Source organism: Pagrus major, chromosome 5 (genome assembly GCF_040436345.1).
Source record: "Pagrus major chromosome 5, Pma_NU_1.0".
NCBI lineage: Eukaryota > Metazoa > Chordata > Actinopteri > Spariformes > Sparidae > Pagrus > Pagrus major.
The window spans coordinates 33,798,101-33,823,680 of NC_133219.1; the positions used below are offsets into that span (position 1 = coordinate 33,798,101).

At 42.0% G+C, this 25,580-nt stretch overlaps 1 protein-coding gene across 1 annotated transcript in view; it reads right to left on the bottom strand.

The window, feature by feature from the left end:
* Positions 1-25,580, bottom strand: part of grid2 (glutamate receptor, ionotropic, delta 2) — a 406,897-nt gene that overhangs the window by 44,467 nt on the left and 336,850 nt on the right. The window contains exon 13 of the mRNA XM_073465777.1: positions 20,276-20,471. Within this exon, the coding sequence (XP_073321878.1) occupies positions 20,276-20,471 (196 nt within the window). The remainder of the gene's footprint in view (positions 1-20,275; positions 20,472-25,580) is intronic.

Genomic DNA, 25,580 nt, shown 5'->3' on the forward strand with positions numbered 1-25,580 from the left:
ACATCTCGTTTAAAAAAAAACATCCAGTGGTTTGATGATAACAAATGTTGAATCACCACGGTCCCTTATTAAAACAGCCTTCAACAGCGGTCTCTGGCTTTGCAGCCGCCACACTAGCTATAACAGCAGCACCTTCCTTTTCATCTCCACAAATGAGTCATCTCATATACGTGTTGTGTGAATGTGATATGACAGGTATAGAAATGTTGAAATTATGTATGAGATCTACTTATTTGAACGTGTCCTTGGTTTTCAGAAATGTAAAATTAAAATTAATTCTGGCGACTGGGCTGGAAATTATTTTCCGCTGAAGATGGATTTACATCTGATACACAAAGACAAAGTTTGTGTCTTTCTAGAATTCAGGGACGTGATTTACATATAGATGATGACTCAGGTCCATGGTAAGCTTTTGTACTTTTTTCCTTTTGTCTTAAAAAGTAAAGAGATTGAGACAGTGGAAGAAGAGAAGTCTTTGTGAAACCTTCTCTATCTGAGAAGAAACAGGTGTTCTGTGACCTCACACTTGCCATTAACTAAATTTGTCTTTTCTGTTATAAGTAGAACAAACCCGAAACATGAACAAAACAAGAGCAAAAGTTTTGAAATATCAAGGTTAGCGAACGCATGCAAAATAAGCACTTTCATTTTGCATTTAATTTTCTTTGTGTCTTTGATCTTTCCTTTAAAAAAAAAAAACCCAAACAAACAACAAAACAGAAAAACAAAAGAATCAACATCGTCAAGATCACTGCACAGCAGGGCGGCCAAGTGGAGGAAAGCTACTGGGAGCAGAAACAGCTTGAAAGAGACAGAAGGAAAAAGAAGTGAAATCTGTCCATGACGAACACAGACGCTGACAAAGTGAGACAGACGTGGGTGCAAGTTAAATTCCGAAAAAAGAAGCACAAAGCATGTTGAGACTTGCAGATGAAGCAGAGAAAGCTGAATGTGCAGAAGTCTCTGTACGGCTTCATCTCCGAGTTGAACGCGCACCAATAAGCTCATTACTAACACCTGGGAAATTCTGCATTATTACAGAGAAAAGTGACCTTGAAAAACATAAAAGACAAGGACGCGAGAGTGCCCACAATCTCTGCACAGCAAAACACAGCACCTCTATTTGTATGCAGCCCGCACACGTGACTGCTTTCAGGCTGAAATACAGAAATGAAAGTGGTCCAGAGAGCTTTCCATCTCCCCCTCTCACTGTGCTGCCAGTTCATATGTGACTGTATAAATGTGTTTTTTTGAGATTTCTCTCTTATTTTCTCTGTGCAAAAGAGTAGATACTCTCAGGCACCATATTCTCTCTCCCCATCCATCCTTATGCTCTAAGTGAAAACTATGTGACTGGTTTTCTGATTCCTCTTCTTGCTATGGTTTGGTGCAGTTTTAATGCTACAGTGAAAAACACATTGCTTTTTCATCGCTGAATATGTTATCAGCGATTCACAGCAAATGAGGAGAATTGTGCCAGTAGCTGCAAAACACTGCATGACCCTTTTAGGTCAAATAGTCAGAATAGCTAGAACAAAATGTCTCCGTCCATCCATCCATTTTCCCATCCACTCTTCAATGAGTAGGTCCCACTTCAACTGGTTTCCCCCGTCTGTCCCCATCCACTCAATCAAGTCCAGTGGGCATGCTAAATGTGTGAACCGCGTCTGCCACCTTGCTCCTCTCAATGTGGAGGATCTGGCCCTCGCTTCAAGGTCGATTACTGAGCTCCTCAGTTCGAATGAGACCGGACAACACGCGGAGGAACATCGCTTGGCAGCTCGCAAATGTCGGCAGTCTGATCGCTCTCCAAATATCAGAAAGAATACAAGTTAATTAAAACTTTTGTGCTCTGCAGCTCTCCTAACTGCCACATGTCAGCCACATCTCAGCGGTCACTGCACTTGACCTAAACTCTTCCTCTCCTTGTGGAACCGCTAATTAACTTACGAAGGGTTCAATTGCACAGTTATACTCTTGCTTGTGGGCAAGATCAGCGTGGATGTTGAGCCCAGATGCATCGCAAACAGTGCTCCTCAGAGACCCTCGTCCAAGAGAAGCTAAAATCCAGTGTTGGGGACAGTTTCGCTGCGGATCAGAGGCGTGTCGGTCTGATGGTGTTCACAGTCTGACAGCTAAACAGATCCTGCACTCATCAAATAAAAGAGAAATGACCCGCAAAGCAACGTTACAGGAACAAACAACAGTAACGTGGTAACTGGTCGTGTCTTTGGCAACTTATATAAGGGAACCATGTCTTTGTCACCTTCCACTATTGTGTTGTTGTAGTTACTGTCGCACCGTCAGCCCTCCTGACTGAGACTACAGTGAGCTTTCCAACAGAAAACAGCATCCCTCCCCGCGAGTGAGAGTCAGACAGCGTCCTGTTTACTGATGGCAATTATGTAATTATGTAATTTAGAGCAAAAAAAGTAACTGTCACTTTCCACGATGCATGGTGGGTCAGGAGCTCAATCACAACACATTATAACCACATCCATAACTGCATCCATATAATTATAAACAGTAGATTAACAGGTGGTCACTGGGGGGCGTCATGATGTGAACCGTCACGCCTCTTCTGGATCCGCAGCACCGGCGTGCCGTATGAATTAACACACCGGTGCGGCTTTATGCCGGAGCTGCTTGGTTCTGTGCGAACAAACAAAGGCGGAGAAATGGCGAGCCTTCGCTGCGCCGGTAATGCGGAGTCTCTGTGTTAAAAGGGCTAGGATCCAGGATGTCTTCCGCCAGTTTAACATCTTGAGAATAAAGGCCTGATTAAATGCAGACCGCAGTGTTCGACCCACCACTGAGGAGCTGCCAGTCCTCCTAAATTAAGTTCATTAGCAATGGTTTCAGTGGTGCCTTTCGGCGCCAAATGGTCTCAGTACAAGCCCTCCACACCACCAAGAAATAATTGCCGGGGAAAACACTGGCACATACTGCAGACAGATTCTGCATGTGCAACAAAAGTCGTTTTTTTAGACTGAACTTCTATTGAAGCTTCCAGATATCATATCACTTGTATTTTTTTTTTTTTTTTTTTTTTAAAGCCTTGCGTATGTTAATGTGAAAGCAATACTGATTTGGGGAAGTTTTAATTGGAACCCTGGGAAATAAATAGTTATAAAGGCAAGGAGAGAAAATGATGACTGATACACTCAGATGCTTTTCCAGCAACAGATTTAGGTGCACGAGTGCTCTCACACCATCAGTCACTGTAGCTCCGTCTACTCCCGAGGGTAATTAAACGGAGTAGCTTTTTTTTTTCCTCAACACTTCAATTTATCCCAGAATAATTTGGATTTCAGCACAAGTTTCACCTGTAGGACCTTAAAAATACGGTTCGAATAAATGAACGTCAATAATCCTGACACTGAAGATCTGAAATCAGAGAAGACAACCTCGCTATCAGTTAGCAGGCTGACTGCTATATTGTGCCAATATTTCAAAACGGTTCTGTTAATGCGAGTGGCTCCACAGCCGCACTCGCACAAAATTAATGAACAGCTGCTGTTTGCTAAAATGAATCTTCCAGATCATACGGTCCCATTGGTCCTATGAATTTGTCAAAAAATTTCCAAGCATCTGCCATTGTAATGCTGCTTGACCATCCTTTATTCGCCGCGGTCCGTACAAACCAAGCGCCGATGTTAACACTGACCCCTCGGTGGTTCCCAGCCACTCTTGTGCATGTAAACAGCGAGACAGATGGAGAATCTTTTCACTCAGTCAGTCAAAACAAACACCTGTCAGAAAAGAAAGCGAAGATAAGACATTAGATTTCCCAGAACTCTGCGTACGGTTCACAGAAACCTGCCTCATGGTTCAAGTTGCACCCGCGCTGAATGTTAACATCGTCACCGCAAATGAAACTGCTGTCCGCACAGGCAGTAGGAGACACACGCCTCGCAGTTTGATGAGGTCGAAGGCCTGCATTCGGTCATTACAGATACATTTCAGCCTCCACATGCAGTCCATGAAGATAGGGGGTGCTGTGTGGAAACGGTCTCTGGTGTAACTACTGGGCAAGTCCCTGCCTGTGTGTGTGTGTGTAGATATTCCTATACACACATGCATGCTACAGATTCTCCCCAACTTGAGATGTGACCTAGACACTAGAGATTATTCCACCTGCTAAGCCTAAAGCTACAACAGACTTCTCTCTCCTCTTCTCTCTCTGGAGGAGCTTTTCAAATGAAATAAAGCTGCCTGGTACTTGGTGCAGTGTCAGAGAGAGAGGATTGATCAAAAACAATGGACCGCACCTTTTGCGATTTGACACACTGTGGATGATACCATGTTGTGTAATTAAAGTTTTAAGAGATAATAAAGCAACATGAGAAGCATTCTGTTCTCTTTAGATGGCCGGAGGTTGTGTTACCGGGAACTTAAGTCTGGTGGGCTTATGAGAAAAAGTTTTGCAGATGCGTTACAGTATGAGCAGAGCTCCGTTTGAATCGTCTCACTCGACAAAAAAGCTGTTCTATTTAGGCTCTCTAGACAGATTTTTTTTTTCTCCGGGCACATTAACTGCAAATCATTCATTTCTTGGCGAGCTTCTATTAATATTCACCAATTTGATTATACCCCGATGGATCGCTCACATCTTTTCATAAGCTACTTTCAAGTTTTTTGGGGATGTAGCATCGGTGCCACAGAGGTCCAAAGTTTTATAGAAACTAAACTGTAGCACACAGACAATGAACAAAAAGAGTTAATCATAATCAATTATTTAGTTATTAATTATAAAATAATAATTTGTGTTACTGTAATCCTTTGTTCAAACAAACGGACTCGGAGGAGTCTCACTCTCGCCTCTCATGAGCCTGAAGTTTGCGGAGGTGTTTAATATCAAACACATAATTTATATACTCTGCCATGATTTTCTCCTGTTGCAATTTCCAAAGCACGCTTTTTTTTTTTTTAATCTAAAATTGGATTCCTTCGAACTCCCACTTTGATACTGTTTTTCACGTGAGACAGCTTTGAAGCTCCGTCTGTGGCTCTCTCGGCGCCCAAACAAAGCCACAAAGTCGCTCCTTGATGAATAAAATACAATAGCAGTAGAGGTGAACTCCGCACGCAGGGCAATGTTTAAACATCAGGCTTTCTTTTTTTATTTACGCAATCCATCTTTGAGATTGGGCCATAAAGATGACAGCTTAAAAGCCGCAACTTGTGTGGCTACAGTTAGTGAGTTACACACACACACACTCATATGTGCGCACACGCACACACAGACTTCTTGAATATTACAAAATCTTACTTACAAAATATTACTTCATGTATGTTGAGTTTAATTTTATGTGTTCACTGAATAATCTGTTTAGTATTCCTTATTTAATACCTGTAGTCACCACACCACAGCAAATTCAAATTCAGAACAGGCATTGTTACGCACATGGCACAGCGGGGATAGCTTCATGATTTATTTATAAGGGACAGTTCAAAATTGTCGGGGTGGAGAGGAGGGGATATTATATTTGATTTCCTGACAAAAGCGAGACTCTCCCAAACCCTACTAATAATTTCTTTGGGCCCTCCAATGATTTAGAAATAAAACTCCACTAGCCTCAACACAATATCTGAACAAAATATATTTACTACAAGGCAAATGTGACAAGATGGTGAAAATGCAGCCACTCGACATTGTTTTTTTTTAAATAAAGATGAAGCCTGAATTAGTAAACTGGTCACAGGCTGCAGCTCTGTGGCTGCTGAAAGACTGAAGCACCACACTATTTTTTACTGCACTCTATTGACTGGTAAGCTCTTTAGCACACAGCTGAATTGGCTTTTACGCACGGTGACATGAACAGTTGTTACCACTGAATGTTTTGTTGCCCTCACTCCAGATTCAAAATAGTTATAAATAAATATCAATTACATGAGATGGTATTGTAGCCTGGTACAGTGTGGCATCAGATATCTGAATGTCATTAACCAATCATATTATGCCTGAATCTCAAAGCCACAGTTGTTGGCTGTGTCAGTGTCTCTTTGTCCAGTTGACAGTCAGTTCGTCCTCATCAGAAAAACAAGAACGGTTGACTTTGAAAGCAGCTTATTGCGACCTATATTTACATTTGTTGTTTGGCCGGGACCTCTAGTGGCCGTTTTGATTATTATGGTAGCAAAGGAGGAAGTCAGCTGAAGTAGTATGACGAGCAAAAGTTAATGTTTTCCTAAACCTAACCGAGTAGTTTTAGTGGCTGAACCTAATTAAGTAGTTTTCCTGCCTAAACTAAACTGTGAAGGTAACCATGTTGCCCGGCACTGGTACGCTGCAGGAGTCCTGTTGGGAGTCATGAGGGAGCCACTGGAAATTTCCCTATTCAGTCGTTCGGGTACAAGGACGCGCTGGACAGTCAGAAGCACACTCAAAGAATCACATGAACACCAGAGTCGGGGCGTCAGAGGCTCAGGAGGTCGAGTGGGCCGTCCATTAATCGCAAGGTCTGTGGTTCGATCCCTTGGCTGCATGTCGAAGTGTCCTTGGGCAAGATAATGAACCTCAATTTACTCCCAATGGCTCTTCAATCGTTGTGTGACTGTGTATGAATGTTTTTTTCTCGTGATGAGCAGGTGGCGACTTGCACCCCTCTGCCACCGTGTGTGTGAATGCTGACTTGTGTTGTAAAGCGCTTTGAGTGGTTGGTAAGACTAGAGAATAAATAAATGAGTAAAATACAGTCCATTTCCCATTTACCAAAGTAGAAAGACAAGTAAAAGAAACAAAAAAAACACCATAGTGGAGCAACATAATTTACATAAATACTGCAAAGAGAGCAGTTTTGTAGACTTCTAGATCGGTGTTACATTTTTAATCTGAATTCTGTCTATAACTCTTTTGGATTGTGGGATAATTCTTTTCCACTCTCTCCTGCCTTGGTCATTTCTTTGAGATCCGTCTTGCTACCACTCTCAATTCATTTCCTGCTTTTTAACCAAATGCAGAAAGACTGAATATTACGATGTCCATGAGCAGTTTCTCACTTTGCACGACAACGCAGAGGCTTGCTAAATAATGGGAAGTGTTCCATCTTTAAACGAGTGAGAATGGCTACAGATCTCATTATTGATTACAGCTTCTGCAGACATTGGGACTTTTCTTTCCCGCACTTTCTTTTCTCTGTGTTTCTTTAGAGGAACCTCTGACTTTAATTTTCCTTCACTACCACTCTGTCCCTTGTATGTCTCTCTCTAAAACCACTCTCCCTTCGGCTTCACTCCAAATCCTTCCTCCCTCTCTCCCTAGTTTGCCGGACTGTGATGCATGGCTGTCTGTGTTTTCCAAAAGTCCATTAGTTGCTGGCACTAGGCCGCCTCCTCTCCCACAGACAGAGATAAAGACGCAGAGCATGGCTGCCCAGCGAGCCGCATGAAAATGAGAGGACAGGGGGAGAGCGAGAGAGATGGAGGGAGACGAGGGAGAAAGGGGAGGATGGATGAGAAAACACCTTGATACTGGCCAGAAGCCCGAGAGCAATGGGGTAGAGACGAGAATGGAGGAAGGGAAGCAGGAGAAAAGGGGAAGATGACAACAAAGAAGAAGAAACAAAACAGAGGAGAGTGAAATAACAGACAAAAACAAAAAAAAAAGACATGGAGAGTGAGTTTAGGGGAGACAAAAGAAGGACAGGAGAGGAAAAAAACGTAGTTGGAGCATACCGAGGAGGAGGAGGAAAGAATGAGAAATGGAATGGGCTCAGGGTTACGTGAGGATAAGAGAGACGGGTCAATTGTAACCAGATATACCGCCACCAGAGCCATTTATATCATGCTTTCTTTTTCTCCCTCTACCCCCTGCTTTGTCCCCCTAATTTATCTACAATCCAGTAATTGAACTTGCAGCTTCCTCCTCAAAACAAAACGCAAGGGAGTTACAGTGATTCATCCTCCATTTTTCTTTTTTTTGTCCTCTTTTTATCTTGGAAATTAAGATGTTATCTAATGGTTAGCTTTGGGTCTCAGATATGGCTCGACATGACACAGACCAGGCAGATGAAAAATGTGTTTTAAAAGTTCTTTTTTTCCTCTTCCTCTCAGCGGGGGCATCGAGCCCCTTTGATTAATACTGTTGTCTAACTTTAGCAACTGTGCTCTTTGTGATTCTATTGGCCTAATTGCGTTTGTGCTCTCCTCCATATCTGTTTCTCAGCCAATCTGTGAGTGCGTTTTAATCTTCTACATGCCTATAAATGTACTAATGATGTGTATCTTTGCATCTCGGACTTCAGTAATAGACAAAAAAAGGGATCTTAGACAGTGATAAGAACTTTAATTGAATTGTCTTATAAAAAGTGGATGAAACATTTTAATTACATGGCCAACAGCTGGTTTGGAATTGAGGTCTTCCTCCTAATTTAGGGTGTTGTCTATCTTCTAAAATCAGAATAGTGTTACGTATATCTCTGCGATGTGATTGCTTTTTTTCTCTGAGACAAGTATGTGCCTGTTCCTGCCATTTTTTTCAAGCTGTTACCTGCTCATTCAGGTGAGTTCTCTTGTTCAGGGTGTGAAAGATATTATTAAGACCATGAAGCTCATTATTGGAGGTCTTTTACTAGAAAAGAGATGTAATCAGAGTACAACTAATGCTTTTAAACCATACTGAATGTCTGATGAATGGGCCAGACAGAACCTCGTCACTACTGACCTGAAAAATAAAACCCAACTGAATCAAAACCACACAGTTATTCAGAAGAAAAACCTCACTGTAAAATGGATTAAATGTATATATTATTAATGTGTCCCTGTTTAAAAGAACTTTATTTTGACGTGGTATGCTAAAGCACAAGGACAAACTCGAAAGCAAGCCTTTATGTTTGGCGAGAGGATTTTCTGAAGAGCTTGTCTGAGCTGCGCAGCAATGAATAAACTTTAAGCAGCAGAAGTGGAAGTTGAAATTAGACACTCCTGTTTTGTTCAGCACTAGATCAAGTAAAGAAAGTGAAAGTGTCTGGAAAGCTAAGGGGTTTCTCTTTGTCTTTAAACTCGTCTTTACCAAGCACAAGGAAAAAATACATTTGAAGACTTTTTGCTGCAGGGGCTGCAAATCTATATGTGGACTAGTGTTGCAACCAATACGTCTATATAGACATATTTACAAAAAGCACACTGAGATAAATGTATGCACTGAATGGCCAGACAGCTCTTGCGAGAGACTGTACTGCTTTTGTCCGTGGCTGTGGCACTAGGGCCGGAGGGTGCTGTTCGCAACTTTGCCGGCATTGAAGACAGTTAAGTCAAGTAGAGGTGCCGTGCCCGTGGTAGGAGGGGAGGCTGGGTATCACCTTTAGGTAGCGAGGGAACCGAGGACTATTAATGCCTTTGCTGTGCCTCACGGGGCTGTTATCACTGTGACAACACACATCACCTCATGCCGTCACGCCGTCTCGAGCAGGCCGTCTGCTGCCACGCTGCCTTGCCATCCCAGCTGCAGTGAGTGTTGCTGTTGGCGCATCGTTGGCCTCTCGCTGCCAGATTAGTCAATTATTTTGATGTTTAATATTTAAATTTCATCCTGCTGAGTTCAATTGTCTTTGTTCATATGTGATTTAGGCCTATCTTGATAATCATCTTACAGTGTGTTGATACCCTGTCAAGGGAGCCCTCTGTCTCCCCCTATAGGCAGAAATGACCTGCCTACAGGTTGCTGTGGTCCTTAATTATTGATGTGCATGCTGTTCCATATTGTGCAGTGTACTGATTGCTTTGCACTGGTGTGCAGTGTTGGTGTGTAAAGCTAATTCCCCTGCAGCGCTGTAAGGATGTAGGGTGACCATCTGGGCCTTTGGGTTGACACCTGTGGGGCCCTTTTGTTTAGGGTGTCTAGTTGTAGTTTTAATACATGTTTATCTTCAATAAAAGGTTATATATTTATATTATACATCAGGCTGTGTGGGGAATTTTGCTCTCGTCTCTGACACCGGTCCAAACAGGGTACCGAGGTGGTGGCAACTTAGCCTTAAAATCTCTAACAACTAAAGTTTGTTACATGATCTTATTTATGGTAAATCTTTGAAAAACAGTGTAAAAGTTTTGATGGAGACTGATGATGGAACATTTTATATTTTGATGGGGGTCCGTAGGATGGTGTTTCTATACTTTTGTAGTAGTGTTGTGCAGAATTTCATTTCAGTGCTGCATACTTTCCTTGCCTTTTTCTTCTTTTACTGTCTTTAGAAGTAGCCCCAAACCTGTATCTGTAGTCATTTCTCTTGATCTTTTGAACAAGTGCAATGGCAGCATGTCTCTGTAGCAGCATGCCATCCCATAATCTTCATTTATCTCAGTGAGACTACAGGCTAACAATAAGCGAAACAAGTGAGACTCTAATACAGAGTTTCCAGACATTCCCTTTGTGTGCAGGCCTGTCTTTTACTTTGTGCAGGCAGTAGCATATGCATGCACGCACACGCACACACACACACACACACACACACACACACACACACACACACACACACACACACACACACACACACACACACACACACACACACACACACAAATGCAAACATACAAAGACCTACACACACAGGCATTAAAGCATCATGTTAATTGCCGTCTTCATCCGCTGACTCTCATTGATTTCCTCGTTAGCTGCTGTAATTATTACAGACACAACGGGTACGGCACAGGACGAAAGACAAGGAGAGAAAAACAGATATTGAGAGAGGCAGAGAGAGAGCGAGAGAGGAAGAGAGAAAAAGGAAGTGAAAAGTAAGAAGGTCGTGTAGGTGTTAGATTCTTGAGTCTTGGCTCGTAGAAGAGAGAAACAGATAAAAAGGCAATTAGGCTTCATTATTAGATATGAGGAGATGAGAAAATATAGATAGCAAACACATATCTCCTTTTTCTTATTGCCCTTTATCCCTCCCTCATGTCCCTTTGTCACATCTCAAGCAAACATGCCAGTTTTTAAATCAATCACCACAATTGCCAAGGGTGTCTTCGATCTATCTTTCTGTCCCTGCACTTTTTTATCGAGCGTCTATCATTCCCTCATTCCAAACGTCTCTTTCAATCCTTCCCATCTCCTTTCTTTAATATGAAGAGTAAATTCTCCCTCTTCCGTATTCCTCTTTTCATCCGCTCCCCTTGAATCTGAGTCACAACACAGAAACACTGTCATCACACAGGCAGAGAATTGTAACAGCAGGGAAATATGTTTGCTGTTTGGGCTTGTTGTGTTGAATCCTAATGAGCTATCAGACTCTGCAGGAAAAGAGCTTTCTCTTATTCCTGTCAGGGTGATTTGCACTACTAGAAAATAGAAAATGAGAGAGCCCAGCAGCCAAAAGGCCATTTTCTGGTCTTAGCAGAGGCTGGGTTATTACAGAGGATATTGCAGCAGTCATATCCAGGCACAGTGACAGATATATATCAAGGCAGCTTATGCCTCTGCCGAGGTCTCATTCAAATCCAATAAAATACATGACACACACATAAATAAGACATTCATTTTTAAAAATCTAATGAAAATGGGCTTTTCCCAGCCTTTTCCGTCATTGCACCCTGACATTGCTGTGGCTTATAGACGTAAAATTCCCCCAGTTATCACCACTGACTCTGAACGAACAAGCATGATCAGGACAAAAACAAACCATAAACACGCGAGGAGGGAAGGGATGAAGGTAGGGAATTAAAAGGACAACAAACAGGAAGCAGCAGAGGGAGGATCATGGGTTTTAGCGTGCACGTTTGTAAGAGACACGAGTCATGTTGCGTTAGGCTTTCTAAGACCTGAAAGCTTTGTTCATGAAAAGTCAGACGGAGAGGGAGAGGAATCACAAACACAGAGTCTGTGTCCTGTCACCCCAACACAGCTGGGCCACCCTGCTCGGTAACCTTGGCAACTCCCTGGCCAATGGCTGGTTGGCAGGAGGTCCTTAAAGAACTGTGACACTGACACGAACACACACACGCTCAGAGAGCACCGCTGCCTACAGATCTCTTGTTGACTGTGATTTGAGAGGGTAAACAGGTGTAAGAGAGGCCTCTCTGAGTGGAGAGCGCACCGACACATGCGCACACAAACACACGCATAGTGGGACATCTGGGGCGGGGCTCATTGGTATGCTCTGTTTCAACACCTTTCCCCATCCACCCTTGCTTAACATTGCTGAGAAATCCAGATCTTTAGATGCATTTACATGACTTCACCTTCACCTGTGTTTTTTATTTTGTAAGGACGGTGGTGAGACGGCAGCTGGAGGGAAGAGCGAGGGATGGAGGAGAGGACAGAGAAAGGTAGGGAGAGGAGGAAGACAGGAGATGAAGAGGATGGGGTCTGCGGGCGCTCACCATCACTCTCCCAAAGCTCGCTCTCTCTCTCTCTCTCAGTTGTGTTTACTTCCAAACCACTATTCGAGCCATTAATCTCTCTCTCCGCGCACCTCTGTTATCATTCTCGGTCTTCCTATTTCTCATCCTACTTTTCCTTGTTCTCCTATCTGCCTTCCTTTATCACCTTTATCACCCCCACTACTTCCTGTATGAGCCATTCTTCTCCTTCCTTCCATCCATCCATCCATCCACGGTCCACCCCCTCTTTATGTTTACTTCCGTTTCTCTCTCATCCTGCCTCTTATTTTAATATAATAATATAAGCTGCAAGTAATGAAGTTTTACTGTGAGGAGAAAATATGACCGGGGCCACTTAACGCATCATTGTCATTGAAGGAGAGGCCTCATTTATAGTCAGACAAATCCTGCCTCCAAATCCTCTCTCTAATGTTCAATTGGGTTGGCTTTTTTAATTTTTTTTTTTGAGACGGCTTTTAGCCTGACTGATTAATGCACCCAAGAGTCCATTAAAGCAACAGGAAAATAAAGTTTATGTATTTGTAAAACATGGTGTTTTAATCCACCCACATCACCTGTCTCTGCTCGTTCTCCTCAACCTCCTCTCTTTGTTCGCTCATCTTCCTCGTTCTCATTTCCTCCACCTCACGTTCCGACATTTTAACTGCATCCATGTCCCTGTCTGCCAATTCTTTCTGTTTCCGCATCCCTCCATCCTTCCCTTTGCTCCTCTCTTCCTCCTCCATCTGCAGTAGCTCCCCAGTCTCCACCCCTCTTTTAGTTCCTCACTTCTCTCTTATCGCTCTCTTTCCACCTCCCTAAATCTCCCAATTTCCTCCTTCCTTCTCCCTGAGCACCCATTCACTATCCATATCATCTCCCCCCTCCTCCCTTCATCTCTCCTCTGCTCCTCCTCTCAATCGTCCTCCTGAGTGCTGTGATGGCCTCTCACAGGGCTGAAGGATCTGAGCAGGGCTTGCTTGATTTACCATCGGCTCTATCTGTCGGAGGAATCGGCGTAATGTTTATCATCATCACCAAAGTCATTATGGCAAATTGGTGAACGCTTATAGGCTTACATTATACAGCTCCTTCCTTCCAGTCTCAAAATGTATGTAGCAGAGGTGAAGAAATGATGGTAATTTTTATCATAATTTCTGGAGTCATTATGCTAAATGGGCAGATGGTGATAGGGAGATATAAAGCGATGGGCTTGTTACAGAACAGAGATAAGCATATGTAAGACAAGTGAAGAAATGTGCCAGTAGTTTCAGTAAATTACTGAAAATGTTACATAAAGAGGATCAAAGAAGATGATTTATATTGAATGTTGTGTGAATGAACCCTGTGATCTCCTATTGATCGGTGTGACCTTATCACCGGAGCAGGTCAGATCCATGTCAGCATGGCAATACACCGAATTTCACATTTGAAATTAAAATCCAGGACCTGGGTATTCCTCTTGGAAAAGGCAGTTTTTACAAATGGCAGCAGAAATGGTAAATGTCCTCGAGACAGTATAATCTCAATATGTACATATGTATGAGGCATTTAACTTCACACACACTGTCTCCGCCACACCAGCCGGCCCCCCTTTTTTACCCCCCCCCCCCCCCACTGCTCCTCATCCTCGATTGCCAGTTAGATACATGCATGGATGAAATTCTGAATGATCCACATTTTGCCAAAGGCTTAACCGTCCTGTTAAAAAAGCTGTTCAGTTCAAGGTTCGGTTGGGAGGATAGCGAATTCACGCCTGCCATATTTAGCCATCAAAGTGTTATGCGTCTTTGTTGAAGAACGTGACCTTTATCACGCTTTCTTTACTCCCAGCCTTGATTTCGGTTAATGTTGCAGTGAAGGCTTCAGTACGGTTTCTTTTTAAGGAGCTGCCATCAATATGAGACTTGGGGGCAATGATAATATATGGTGCGCAAGGACATGTGGGAAAAGACACATTTTCTAAAGTGGAGCCTTCCCTTAGTGCAGCAGAAAGTCATACAGACAGAAAATCATTCAAACTGGCAATCCACTCAACTCTAAAATCACTCAGCAGTCATCAGAGACTCTCGAGGCCTGACAGAGAGTAGCTGTCACATATTCACACGGGGACACTTACATCAACTGAGTCAGGTGCGTGTGTGTGTATGTAGACATGCAAATGTGAAGGTTTTAGTGGTCTGTGTGTTTAACTGTGTGAGTGTATATAGCACACGGCGATATATGTGCATGCTGTGCAGTGTCGGGCCTTAAAAGCCTCTCCAAACATTTCCATTTTCCATTCCTTCATATGTTATAGTCTCCTGCGACATCAGCTGGAATCATTTGTGAATGGGGGAAAAAAAAACATCACATTATAAGAACACTTTAAAATGGACACATACATTACTGTATAATGCACACTGAATAAAGTGACATAGTACTGGATGCTGCAGGGCTGGCTGATTTGCAAAGAGAGCATATTCTTATGTCACTATGATTTCCCCTTTTTATGACAAATATATGATGCTTCGTATTATTAGCACATCTCACTTCTTGTTGTCTGTGTCAGTGATTTACAAGCTCCAGTCAAAGGGAGGGGCGGTGCACAGGTTAAGTAATTAAGAGGGTATGTAATTGACACTTCATTTTAGTCATTACTTCCATAAGTCAGCATAACAGTCAAATGCTGAGTTGTCAGGAGCTGTTCAGCTAAAAGGCCTGCCTGACATCATTACACGCACAAGAATGGGCCGGGAGAAAATATACTTTCTCTTCCCTCTTGAGACCCTGCGAGAATAAATAGACACCAAATTTACGCGTCCCCTCAAACTGAGACGCCGTTATGTCAGAGAGAGATATACTGCACCCTCGTCTTTGATATATATGTGACACCAAGTTAATGAGATATCAAGTCTGAGGTGCAACACCTCTTAGTTTATTGAACGCCTTGATCATCGACTGAAATGGTTGAGAAACGTATATTACTGCGTGACAGGGCTCAATCTGCAGCACTTTTCCTGGACTCGCAGTGTGTACGCGTGTGTGCATCAAGCACAAACGCGTTGTTAAACGTGTATAAAGCGCACCAGTTCTGGACAAGAGAGTATGTGTTTGTGTGTGCATGTGTGTGTTTCCACATGTACATGCATGCATGCGTGTGTGTGTATGTGTGTGTATGTGTGTGTGTGTGTGTGTGTGTGAACGTTTGTGGGCGAGTGATACCAGAGACAGCTCAGACACTGACCCGTTCTGACATATAATAATATTCTGCTGCAGGGAATCGAAAGCGAAAAGGGAGAAAATCCATAGTGCACAGGAGACAACGGTGACAGAGAGGAGTAAGAGGTTTATTGTGAAAGAGAAAAGGCCTGAGAGTGAGAGAGAAAGCTGCAGGAAAAGGAGAGAGAGCACGACACTGAGGGGGAAAATATATCAAGTTCTTAACCTCACAGGAACCGAATCTAGCAAAGGGACTGGATTGAAGAAGACAAACACATCCAAATAAATCAAACAGAGACAGAGAACAAAAGATGCCTGAGTCTGACTGACTCACGGGCTCTGTTAATAACATCATGGCCTTCCAAATAGCCTCCGGCTTGAAAATACTGTTCTAGGTACTCTTCTCTGGCCTCCAAATATATTTGAAAGACTCCACTTTGAAGGAATCTTTCATGTGATTGTTTCCTCTCTGTTAGAGCGTACAGCGAAGTCAGCCTTTTTTAATACAGTGAATCTCCTTTTAGGAAACCTTGCGAACAGCACCTGAGAACAAGAGATCATTTAGCCTTTGACACCTCCTTTTTCCTCCAAGCGAAAAGCTCCAAGGTAAAATTATATTGTAATTTTCTCTGAAAGGAAGATTAATTTTAGGCACAAAGTACTAAAAATGTAGAGGATAGAACCTGTGTTTAACTAAGAACACTAAAATGAAATGTGCATTAAAGTTTTACGTTTGTGCATTTGTGTTTAGGGATCATCAAATGAAAATAATCTTCACTGGAAGTTTAAATACACAATCGAACGTGGCAACAGGGTCACCGATGGTGTCACTGCAGCAGACACAAAACATCAGCTTGTGTCAGTGCAGCTAAGAGAGAGGGGACGGCATTAGTGCACCACTAGAGTGCACCCTGTAGCCTTTAACACGATGTAGACGAACAAGAGGCTGACTGAGAGACAAGAGAGGTGTGCAGAGAGAGGGGAGAGAATATACAGAGAGGCGGAAAGAGATGGGGAAGATTACAGAGAGGAGGTTAAAGTTGGGGAAACACAGAAAGGCAGTGGTGCAGTGAAAGAGGTGCAACAACAAAATACGAGAAAGGGCAGAGTAAAATAAAGAGAGAGGAGAGAAAAATGAAAGAGAACGTCAAATCAAGAGAGGAGAGAGAGAAGAAGAGGTCTGCGTCATTCTTGCCGTCTCCCTCATTGCCGATGTGCAGTGCTTTCTGCCACCACTGTCATGCAGAATTTATCCATGAAAACCAGATCCTCTCTCCACCCTGCTTATAACCAGCCCTTCATCCACTTCTGTCTGCTGTCACTCCTGCCTCCTCACACCCCGCTGCTATAGAAAACCAACACTCTCTCATGGCAGAGCATTCAGTCTCAGTAGCTTAAAGAACCATCTTCCTTTGGACGCTGCCTCTGGTATCACTAGTAACACGTTTAATGTAATGTAGCCATTAGATGACTACGGTTCTATTACTACAACACTGCTACTATCACTAATAGGATCGTTATTTCTGCTGACACAAAAATTAATGAATTACACTCTGAACACCATCCTCCAGTACACTGAGGCTGGGGCTTAAAACTTACACAGCGTGTTGTCTGTCAGTGTCTCTGGCTATGCACTTATTATAAGTCTCAGAGGGACTCTTTCTGAACGGTTGGTTCCACATCACACTGAAGGCTCAGGTGATCAGCTGGATGTTGCTGCTGTAGTGACACTGCAGTCCTTTCAGCTGCTGTTCTGTAGCAGTGATGTGATACTGATGTCCACACAGGGTGTAACTGATTTTCCCCATCACTTCCCGTAGCCAATCAGTGGGAAACGGTTTGACTGGTCTTGTTGGCACAGCCAGATAATCATGACCTGTCTTTTCCACGCTTTCTGGGCACCAAATACTGCATCCACTGAGGTGGTAGATATCATAACAAAACACAGCGCTATCTCGAATACTGCAGCAATAACACATTCTAATATGGGTTTGGAAATGGACTGCCTATCTTGCATTATCGAATAATGCTGAAACACTGCGCTAGTCCGTGATAATGACCTGTCTCCATGCTCACACAGCGCCTCACTTTTTTAGTCCTCAGGATTTTATAACTGTTTTAAATCTACTTTAGAACCTTCAAGGGTGATTTAGTCACTCTCACAATGGGTCAATATGTCTACACATTTCTACTTTATGCCTCAAAGTGGCTACACTTTAGATTTATTTCACAGATACTTAAAGCCTTTATTTAAACCTTTTGGAACCTCAAAGCAGAACAAAAACATTTTGTGATGCAGCTTTTAGCCGTTACGCTCCATGACTTCCAGAGTGTCTGAGAGAAGCTGGAAATACTGATATTTTTAAACATAAACTAAAAACCCATCTATTCAGTCTGGTTTTCATGCGCTTTCAGCCTATCCTCATCAGAAAAAAATGACCCACACTCATGTTTGTTGTTACACAGCGACCTCTAGCGGCTGTAGCAATTATTACAGCTGCAAAGGAGGAAGTCAGGTCGGGGATGGATGGTCGGGTTATCGCTGTTAGTGTGCAGTGTGAAACCAGAAGTCAGCTGTGAGTTCTTCTAGACTTACTAATAGAGTGATGTCACGTCACGTACATAACTTATGTAATGTAAGTGACTTAGGTAACACAGGCAACAGAAGTAACGTAGTGACTGTAACCCAAACCACAGTGTTTTATTTATTTATTTATATTTTGTTTTTTCATCATTTTACTGTTGGTCGTTATCATTAAATTTAATAAAACAATATTTTATTTCATTCTATTGCATTTTATGAGCATTTTGTTTTTCAATTATAATCCGTTTTTATGTGTAGTCTTCATAATTTCATTTTTATTGTTATTTTTATTGTTAGTATTATCTTTCATTATTTTAACCACACATCTTTTATTGCTCTCTTATTCAATCATTTTTTGTTTTTGTAAAATCACTTTGCAAGCACTTTAAATGGCGTTAGAGTTGTTTGAAAGGGACTATATAAATTAAGTTTGATTAATTAATTGATTGATAGATACTACCATCAACATTTTTTAACTTTAACACTTGATGATAATCTTAAATGTGATTTTTTTAAAAATATAAATAGGATTTGATGCAGCTTGCATTGAAGATGAGGATATTTTTATGCAGGACTTAACATGAAATGTATTCAGCATCAATTACGTAAATGAATAACGACATACAGTTTGCATGCCATCTCGGTCATACCAGAGGCTACTGTATGTGTTTAGTCAAGTCGAGGATTCAGACAGTTTGCCTCTACACACACGCAACTCTGTTCAGCGATTAAAGACTTACTGACTGACTGATTATGGTCACACTACTAATTAGTTATACGTGCTCAATAAACACCTCCGCCAACAAGCAATGTGTGCGAGTGAGTGTTAATAGTTGTGTGCTTATGCGCTGTTATGTGATGTGTTTATCTCATCATTTTCAAAACACCGCCCGCCACTTTAATCACTCCTCCCCAACACTTCCAACGCTTCCAACGCTGGCTACAGTTCAAGTCTAATATATTCAGGAGGGGAGGAGGGATAAAGCGAGACCCTCACTGGATGAGAGAACGGCGATGCAAACAGAAAATGGGATGCGTGCATATGAGATGCAGAAGTCAGGTATTTACGATGCCGGGTAATCACTAAGGGAATTAAGTATTTAACCATGCATACGCTATCTGTGTATCATTAACATCGTTTGGATAGATTTATCCTCTATCAACACAGACCGTGTGGCATGAGCTGTATGTGAAATCTGGACTGACGCTGAGCTGTGTGCAATAAGGATGTACTGTATAGCATATCAATATAAGAATGTGTAATGTAAACAATGGGTTGTATTGTTAGATAAACCCCTGATTAAAGAAGATAGTGGAAAGGAATAAAATCTAATAAAAGAAAGAAGAATCTCTTGTAAAACTTGTATTTTACTGTTTTGGAACGTACAGAAACAAATGCACTGAGAACTGAGGAAATAAATGTCCTGGGTGTTTTTTATGGGAGGAGACATTTTGGTTCTCATCCCAACTGGTATCATTACATCAACTATAATGGTTATATTGCCCCTCTGTGCAAAGCAATGTGATGTTATTTACCAGCTGCCTATGTTATTCAGTGACAACAGCACTTGTGGCTTTGTCACATGACTCATTTTATGATTGGTTTGGACATTTAGCATAATGCTGGGCAGCAATGCTCTCAAGTGAAATTGCTCTTTGGGAGAGCAAGGGGTGCGGGATGAATCTTGCCTTGTGATCAAACCACAAGATGCATTTGGCTTTCAGGGCTAATGTCACCTTAAACCATCACATATGTTTATGTCAAGTAAAGTGAATGTCAGTCTCTTGCTCTCAGTTATAAAAGAGGCTCATTCTACGGTTACGAAACACGATTCTTATTTTCAGGTGATTATACATTCATGAAAACATCATGAATATTATATTCCATTTCTGCTAATAGATCAAAAGACTCAATACAAGTTAGATTCAGAAATGTAAGTCAGCGAGGTGAAAACCTCAGTGATTTACATAATTGTGTCATATAACAACACAACTAAAATAAAAATGTTCTCAAAAATGACAGGGTCAAATGTTGGCCAATGATGGCCTGAATGCGAATGCTTTGCACCTGATCCCCTGTCTTCAAAACCCATCACAGTAGTCATTTGACCACAGTGTTTTTACATGTGTGAGTTTGTGACAGACAGGTTAATTAAAAAAGCAAAGACCTACCTTGCGGATGCCTTCTTTCGACTCCTCGACGTTATTTTCTCCTCCCCCAGTTCGATTGATCATGCGCCACATCTGGGAGTACATGGGATCTCTCTCAAAAGGGTTCATGGCCTTGGAGCGCACCTGATCGTAGACTGCGGAGTCCAACACTGTACCATAAGGCAGCTCTGTCTGCTTGGATAAGTCCTGGAGAGACCTGGAGAGAGAGAAGGGGTGAAAAGGGTTACTACGGAGCCTGTTGCCAGCCAGCCATTCCTTGTAAGCACCATGCAGACTCTGCCTGAATGGTCAGCTACACATTACACATGGGGCTCAGTTTGTCCCTTGGGTATAATTGTGGTGACACTGCTGCCATCTTTCAGCTGGTCTCTGGTGGCTGTAGTTGTAATAATGCCCTCTTTTCAGGTGGTGAAAAGAGATAAAGAGTTAGTTTCCACATAGCTGCAAGAGTAAGTTAAGCAAAGACTACTTGTTATGTAATGGTGTGAAATTCAGGGAGGTGAGAGTGCCAGCTAACCTGACAGTCGCCACCAAATTGACACCAATTAATGCTAGGTTAGCTGACAGGTAGCTGGGATTTCATCTTACTGGCTGAATGGTGTGAATGCATGGCCCATTTATCCAAGGCGTCATCCGACAGGTGAAAGGTTTGCATACTGACTGTGAATGGAAAAAAATAACTTTTCAGGCAGTCAGGCGATGTTCTTACTACAGCAACTCTCAATTACCTTTAACCAATATAACGTTAGTTAAGCCAACGAGGGGTGAACAGGTAAACTGTTCTGGGCTAAAACCAAACAGTGTCTGGTGCGCTACATGTCTTTGGATTTTGGTGATTGCTTCATTCACAGTTCAGCTCTACATACGCTCACCTTAGCACTGTCCATATTTAAACAAAAAAAAAATGTTCTCATTCATTAAGTTCAACTTAAACGCAGATACGCTACCATGCTGACACGGTCAAAAACTGTTGACATGAATGCTCAAGCCTTTGTCCTGGTAACTTCTGCTGATAGTAGACCAGGTCTGGAGTATACATGAAGTATTCATGAAGTTGTACGGTGCCTAACACCAGTTCTTTCCCCCCCAAAATGAATGATTTCGATGTGAAGTCTCCATGGGCCACCGGTGGGAGTTGGCAGCAACATGTAATTGACATGGAGTAGTAAGAGAAAAATGGGGTTTGACCATGACCAACAAGTGTGAGAAAACTGGGGGTGGAGAGCTGTTAAGGCAGCAGCATGGCTTGGCTAACTGCACATGGCTGATAACTAGAATTATACCAAGGAAAAGGATGACGCTAACAACAAAGTAAAATGGAAAAATAGCACAAGTCAGTCTGTCTTGTAATTTTTTCTCTCTCTCTCCTCCGTTCTCTCTCGCTCCAGCCCTCACCCATAAATTGCCACCTCTGGGGGAATACACAAGCTATTGTTAATTATAACGCAACAGTGCTTGGGTTGCCTCTCAAAGAGTTTGGCCGCTGAGAAATGTAATGGAGAACCATTACAGGAACTAATTACTGTTTGTTTGTTAAATGGCTGCTACATACCACCCATGGATTTGAGAGACACACATTTGTGAAACAAAACATGCACACAGAAACACTCAACATGTCCTGCTTAATGAAGAACAACAAGTGTACAGTATCTTACTTCATTAATTCAGCTGTAATACTTACACCCACAGAGCAGATTTAACAATGGGCACACACATGAGTAGGTGCTGCTTGCTTTATTACAAGGCTGCCTCGCTCAGACACAAGAACACATTCGCACACGCGGACACACACATGAGAAATAACACATTCTGCCATTTTAATGATAAGTCACAGATCTTGTGGTTCCTCTCTCTCTCTCTGTCTCGCCCTCCTCAACTATCTCTCTGACCCGCTCTAAAAAAGAAAAAAAAAAAAAAACAGCTTTGAAAATTTTAATGAACTTTGCTGTGAACATGAATCTTTTATTGCCGTCAATTAATCTTTGGCCCTAATAATCTCCCCTCCACACCACTCCCCTGTGAATACGTACGCCTGTCAGCAGACTCTTTGACCGCGATTCCCCCCTTTGTGAATTGGTTTCACTGGGCAGTAACTCTGAGCTTGTTATTTAATAGTGTGTGCATGCGTAGGAGATAGGGAGAGGGAGAAGATATGGCATGTTTTAAAGATAAATTCAGATTTTACTGAGACAAAAATAAAAAAAAATGCGGATGAAAACTGGGTTCATAGTGAATTCATTTATTCTTTTAACACACTAAATGGGAAAAGACTTTTCGCTAACGATGGAAACAAGACAAGGAGATGACAGTAGGAGAGGGCGCGGAGAGTTTGCATGCAGAACGGAGCCAAATGTGCATTGAATCCACAGCAGATTCAGTCAAAAATAAGCTGCAAAACGGGTTTGATTCACCTCTGTTTGAGGAGACAGCTTGAAGCTCAACCTCCGCAAAGAATTTGACAAGACATTCAAAAATTTCAAAGGGGAATTATGTTCTGCAAGTCTTGAAAAGCGAGCAGTGTCTTTCCAAAATGTTCACGATAAACTAAAAAAAAGAAAAACACTACCTAAAGATCCATCCTTTGATATCTCTTAAATACAGAACATCTTGTTAAAGTGTTATAATTATTGACTTGAAGGCTGCGATAAAGTAGTATGTAATAGAGTACGACGTGTAAATCATATAAATGATTGTATTTTCCGAATATGAATGAAAGACGGAACATTTAGAGAAGGAGTGGACGAAAAGAAAGAGAGCACAAGAGCTGTTTGTAATAATTCATTTTAATCAAACAATATTAAATGTCTGGATTTTAATTAAAAAAAACACTTACATTGGTCGTCTCCAGATTTATTACTGTGTGTTTATTGTCTCATGGAGATATGCATGTATGAATTATGTGCTTAATTGCGTTTTTGGGCTGTTTTGTGTGTGTGTGTGTGTGTGTGTGTGTGTACACACACTGGTCCCTCTGCCCTGTGTGTATGCTCATTTTGCGACCAATTATATTCCCCCTAAGCAGCTCAATGAGCAAGTAAATGGAGTGAACAGCAGCTGAATGTATCCTGTGACAAATAGCGAGTGTGTGTGTGTGAGGGAGAGAGAGAGAGAGGATAAAGAGAGATTACTTGCATGGTAATCAGTGTGTGTGTGCCATCTCTGTGTGTGTATATCTTGGGGACTGCATATGTGCTCATCTGGTCATCCTTGCTTTCAAGCTATAGCTGAAAAATGCCTCGAGGGAAGCAAACTTTGCAAAGCTAAAAGTGGTGTAAACCTTAAGGGGAACACTGCATACATTAGAGGCTGTTTTGATCTGTTTTTTCCATTTATTTCCTATTTTGCGTGAAAGACTTGGGTTGCTAGGCCACATGTGTTATAAATAGGTTAACAGACAAATCATTAGTATTTAGGGAAGTCAAAGCACGGGCTTTTGTTTTTTTTTTCAGAAGCTAAAGGGCAAAGATGATCATCGCTCTGTGATTTTGTATGGAAATTAATTTGGGTAAAGGCAGTAGAGCCTTGATCAGTTCATTAACTTTTTAACAAATGGCTTTTGAAGCACCACAGACAGCTGTGCAACCTTGAACAACAAGCAATCTGTGTGAACTGAAGCCAAAACACAAAGAGTATTTCTCTTTTTTTTCCCCTCAAACAAACATGGTTCATTTTATAACAGAAGACCCACCACGGGGGTAAAGTGTGTGGTCCCGTCAGGTGGTTATATTGATATTATTATAGCTCCTCATAGTCCATTTAGGATACTTATGGTACTTTGGTCTTCTAAATAACACTTAATCTCATTATGTGGTATTTTATAACACGATTTTCTATCAAGACCCATTTATTTTAGACTGATTTAAACTGACTATACTGCAATTCTAGTTTTACAGCAGGCAAGCTAAATATAGGCCTGTTTTAATATAATTAATGTACTTAGAGGTGTTTTTATTATTTCATTTTTGCTGTTGTTTGTTATTCTGAAGAAATGTATGTTTTGCTTTCTAGATGTTTTGTGCTCACTTACATCTGTACAGTGAAAGTGTAAATGTCATTATTCTGTTTATTACTGCTGCCATGGATGGCAAAGGGCCAGTACTGTTACAATCCCTCACCAACAGAGGGCGATAAAGGGACGCTGATTACATTTACCCGCACAAAATATTCAGATTTTTACCCTCACTCCAAAAAAAGACAATATTCCTACTGAGCTGTGGTGAAAATTAACATTCAACTAATATTCCTGTTTATATGCAGCTGATTAATGAACACAGCCTTTTATTTGTTACCCTCCTACTACCCTCCTGAAAAGGCTGACAATGTGATATTTGTGCATACCAAAAATCTGTTGATATCCAAGTCTTTCTTAATGTTGAACAGAATCTACGACAATAAGATTGGGGCCTAATTCTGAGTACCAAAGACAAATATGCCGTGACATGACCAGTCAGTGTGACAGTGAATCGTGACTTCATGGTTCTATTGAAAGACTCCCGTGCCTGTAAATAACCGACGAAGCTGCTGCCAAGGTCAGCAGTGGGACCACTCTGCTGACTTGGCTGACCACTGGGATGCAACAGACATGCACGCACACATACAGAACAGTCACCAGACACTATGATGCTCGGATACACATATCTACTGAAAGCATACAAAACCCTGATTGAATTTATTGGCAATGTTTAGCAACCATGAAATATGACATATTCTGTGTGACATTGGGCCACAAATGGAAGATTTTTATCCTCGAGCACTCCGTCTGTCTTCCGCTCCATCTATTTCCTCTCTCAACAGGTGCCTCCTCTCTCCTCACGTTTTCTACCACTCCAAAATCCCCCTCCTCATTCTGACTCATCGCTGCCATCCAAACCTTTACGCTCTCTCAGTTCTCCCGTGCTTCTTTTTTCTTCTTAATCCGTCTCATCTTTTCCTCCACTCACTTCCCTCTCTTCATTTCCACTTTATAATGTTTATACCGTTTTGTCTCTCCCTTTGTATCTTGCTCTCTCGCTTCCGCTCCTCGCCTCTCTCCGCTGCCATCCCTCACTGTTTTCCTAAAGGATTCGCACTGAAATTGAGGGAAAACATCCAAGCGTGAAATAGTCCAGAGAGGGTTCTGAACGCTCACTTGTTATTTCATTTCCAGGATGAAACAAGGGCATTAATACTTAAAAACCCTGTCTGTCCTGACGGCTCACTGAGACGGCGATGCCTCCATCCTTTCCCCGGCCTTCTCTTCCCTTTCCTGTCCGTGCTTTTGCCTGCTTGCTCTTTTCCGTACTTACAATAACAAATTCGCTCACTC